The following is a 4,342-nucleotide window of genomic DNA, read 5'->3' as shown; positions in this document are numbered from 1 at the left end:
GGTTCCCATACAATCAACAAATACATTCACGCCTGGATTCTTCACAAAATGAGCAAAGAGAAAAGTTTGAATTAACTTCCAAAAATAACTCCCTCGTGGAGGTTAAGGTCCCATTCACGGTGTTCACTGTATTTATCCATGCGCGAAATTTGTTCCAGGGGAAAATCAAAACAATTTCAAATCTTACTTTCAGCTCAGATTTCTATTGAAAAACTGGAATCACCCTATAGACATATCATACGCAATTGTATTGATACTAAATTGTGGAATAAATTTGAAGTACGTAATTGTTAAAATGTCAAAGTACTACTTTGTTTGCCGATCAGCACGCGACAATACGCTGTTCAAACTATTGAACGAAATCGTGTGGACTGTCGATAAGGCGGGCATTTTTAATTTTAATTGTAAATTATAAGTTAAAAAAGAACATAAGAGGCAGAGAAAACGTAAATATAAGTATTGAACTGTTTTTGTATGATCATAAATACCATACAAAAACAGTTCAATGCTTAAAACAAAACTTTGGTTTGAATCGTATTCAAGGTCACAAGCATCAAATATTTTAAAAACTTCAAACGACTAAAGATCTTCCAATGCTTGGTGTCAAGATCACTCTAGGATCATATATAAACGTTTCCTATGTTAGTCAATTTACTGACATGCATAGAAATTATTATGCCTTGCTTGTATATCTTCAGATGATTTCAGCATAGTCAAAGAGGATATCAATGACACGAAAAAAGATGTCAAAACATTGAAGGAGAATGTCAGGGCATGGAAGGATGTCGGTGCCGTGAAGGAGGATGCTAGCTCAATGAAGGACACTCTGAACGCCCTGTCAAAAGATATTAGTTACATCAAAGGTATGAAAGTTAGTTCGATCATATCAGCATTTAAAACCCGGACACACTGGTAACAGAATTTAGTTTTTGTGATTTATTGATTGATTGATATCAAAGAAAAAAACAAAAACTTTAATTTATGTTAAATGATTGTTCGCCCCTTCGGGATTTCGAAAATAGTGAAGTTACGACACTGACAAATTTTCTAGCTCACTTGTCTTAGGGCAAATGAGTTTATGCCGTGGTGCACCATCCATTGTCCTATTTTTCACCGAAAAAGCCTACTAGTGCAGAATGACTAAATGGAATTTAACCTCATTTGGTGTGTAGCATTGCCAGGATCAGGGGAATCAATATTGTTACCGAGTGGGATGACTAGTTTATCCCCAGCATGCAGGTACATTGTATAATGACAATGGAAATGCCATTGTCTGTACTCTTAGTTGATTTTTCGATCCCTTTGCTTTTTAGCTCACCTGCCCAAAGGGCAAGTGAGCTTTTGCCATGGTGCGGCGTCTGTCGTCCGACGTCCGTCCGGCGTCAACTTTTTATTACCAAACAGTGTACCATTAACTGCCCATTAAAAACCCATGACCACATCCCCATTAAAAAACTCATTAAAGTACCCAATTAATAAGCCATTAAAACGTGCAGCATTAAATGGGTATATTAATGGCAATCCATTAATTAAACCTTGATTTAATAGCCATTAACTGGAGATTAATTATGGGCATTACTTTCATAGCATTAGTAATGACCTTTATCAATGGGCATTAACACTGGTGTGGGTTAATGCCCAATTATTCACATGGGTAAATTAATGGGTTGTTAATGGCATTATATAATGGCCATCAATGGTGTGGAAACACATTAATGGCCATGAAATAACCATTAAAACATGCAGTATTAATGGCCCATTAACTTTTTGAATTAATTATTACTATTTCACCACCCACCAATGTGTAATGGCCATGAATTTTTAAACTGCAAAAACAATGAAAACCAATCATGGCCATGAAATTTCTCATGGCTATGGGATTATATAAACAGTGACATGTTTATATTGTATTATATGCAATAAACTCATATTAAGACAGGATACCTTGCACAATGATGCGTAATGTTGATTCAACATACAGCACCCAGTATTAAATTCTCCAATTTGTATCGTTATACATGGACCTTTATACAATTACAAAAGCTAATTTGTTCTGCATACATGAAAAAAATATCTGTGGATATATATAACAAATATACAAACACACATTCTTACTAGAGTGAGGATACCTGATTTCGTACACTTTTGAAACAGATTTAAATAATTTTTTTTACAAATACATCTCCAAGAAGATCGGATCTACTTTGACCTAAAAGATGTATGCAATCTGCGCTATATTCGGTAATGTGACGTCATATGCGCAGAAATTTACTGCGCAGGGGATCTTTCTTTTACCATCATTTACTTTCACGTTTCGCGGCAGTTGGGGATGTGATTTTGTACACTCTACAAATGTGCTATTCTTAGTAAATAAAGCGAATATAAGTATATGTTGTATGAATTCAATATATTTCATTCAGATTTGCCGATTTTCATTTATGAAAAAACGTGTCCTTTGTTGGTGGTGACATCGACCCTTTTGTGGAAAAATATGAACTATATTGATAACTAACATTCTCTAGTAGCAATTATTTCATTGGATGTTTTATAAAAAAAATTCAAGGCTCCAGAAGGTTTTTGAGGCCAAAAACAAACAAATATTTTAGATTAGTTTCGAAATAATGACTGTTCCCTACGATAGGTGCCCTGTCATTGAGAGGGTGTGTACGTTAAAGAAACGCTGGTATTTCTTATACTTGAGCTTCTTTTTGATATCTTCTTGATGCAAATGGTAAAATATTGATTTATTAAAATGATCTCAAAGTCATCACAAGAAAATTGGCTAGATTCTGTTTTAAATAATGCTTTAAAGTTACATTGGGCCCATTCTGCAGACGACAGCTCGACTCGTTGGTTTCGTTTTGAAAACGAGGTTATTTGTGAAATCTATATTTAGTATCACCAAAGGACAATAGCGGTGGTTTGCTGTTGGAGCAATGTTATGCCTCCATCGAAAGTGATCGGTTAAAAAATAAAAAAAATAAAATTAAGTGTACGAAATCACGTCCTGTACGAAATCACGTACCCTTACTCTAACACGATAGAGTAACACTGAACGAGAAATTAGATAAATTCAACTTAATTTGACATGTCGTGTATGACAAATGTACAATATTTCTCAATATTAATGACTAGAAGAAACATGTAACACATATTTGTCAATAGTTACCCTATTCGTTGCCACAGATGTAAAAAAAATCTTTCTATGTATGGTGGTGCCATGTCTTTCTAAACTGGCGTCTGCTAAAGCTCTGAGGCAATACTAAACTGCGGACGGTAATGTCCGGAAAGGCGTATAAAATAATAACCTACTCAACCGGGTAGATAAATCCGGAAAATACCATATCGATGTACTACATACATATTACAATTGCTGAGGTGAACTCAATACTTAATATTTATGTATTCTACAAATAAATCACTACTTAAAATAAATGTTCTTTTTTGTAACATGACACTCCCAATCTGATTGCACCCGACAATCGCTATACAACTAAAATGTCACTGGGAATTTGTAAACTAAAGATACGACTTTCAATAGTTCAAGTAGAGTTAGATTCCACTTCCACCAATGGTGTCAAATAACTGGAAGCGATTCACATATTAATTAAACATTGTTCACAGTTTGACAATTGTCACAAATCAATTTAACCACTGAGCAGCACAACTAGTTCAGAGATTGGTCTGGTGGTTTTTGTGACCTGGCCGTCTTTTACTGTATATCCGGTTAATACCTTTTTTGCTAACCGTCACAGCCCTAGCTTGAATTTGATGTGTTGTAAACAATTGTGTACACGGACGTTTACAGAAAAAGAAATAAACATATGAAGTTTACATTGTTTGTTAATTTCCCATTTTTCAGTGGGAACATTCCAGTATATCTCTTGGGTCTGGAGTTTTCACATTGCAGTTGATAAGATAGCCAAGAGCATGTTCTACTATAAAGCCATTCATCTTTTTATAATAACCAATAATAGCTTCAACACAACCAAGGGTTTACCAATTCCAGGCTGAAGACTCTCTTCTCATAAGTTGTTAAATTTTGGTCATCATTTGACAGTTCTATATGGCAGTTACTAATAATACATGTACTAGGATGCCTTTTGACATGACCTCGTGTCACATGTGGAGTAGAAATGCTAACTTAATAATGTGGAACACCTGATCGTATCTCTGGTTGTTATGGTTCATGTTGTCCTGTTTCGGGTGTTTTGCCTTTTCTTTTTTATGTTGTCCTTTTGTCCTGTTGTTTTTGTTTTTTAAACTATTAAACCTCGGGCTCGATCACTGATTTACTGAATGTTTTTTCCTCTTAATTCAATTTCACAAGAGCCAAACAAAA

The 4,342-nt window shown here is 34.8% G+C and overlaps 2 protein-coding genes across 2 annotated transcripts in view; both read left to right on the top strand.

The window, feature by feature from the left end:
• LOC110463008 (tumor necrosis factor receptor superfamily member 11B-like) overlaps positions 1-4,342 on the top strand; it is a gene marked incomplete at its 3' end in the record, with an annotated part of 60,515 nt that overhangs the window by 27,710 nt on the left and 28,463 nt on the right. The window lies entirely within an intron of this gene.
• LOC110463009 overlaps positions 580-4,342 on the top strand; it is an 11,612-nt gene continuing 7,849 nt past the window's right edge. The window contains exon 1 of the mRNA XM_021517322.1: positions 580-863. Coding sequence (XP_021372997.1) covers positions 815-863 — 49 coding nt within the window. The 5' untranslated portion in view covers positions 580-814. The remainder of the gene's footprint in view (positions 864-4,342) is intronic.

Source organism: Mizuhopecten yessoensis, unplaced genomic scaffold, assembly GCF_002113885.1.
Source record: "Mizuhopecten yessoensis strain PY_sf001 unplaced genomic scaffold, ASM211388v2 scaffold10851, whole genome shotgun sequence".
In the NCBI taxonomy this organism is placed as follows: domain Eukaryota; kingdom Metazoa; phylum Mollusca; class Bivalvia; order Pectinida; family Pectinidae; genus Mizuhopecten; species Mizuhopecten yessoensis.
The sequence above is the reverse complement of the archived record's forward strand: the minus strand, read 5'-3'. Positions and strand labels throughout refer to the sequence as shown.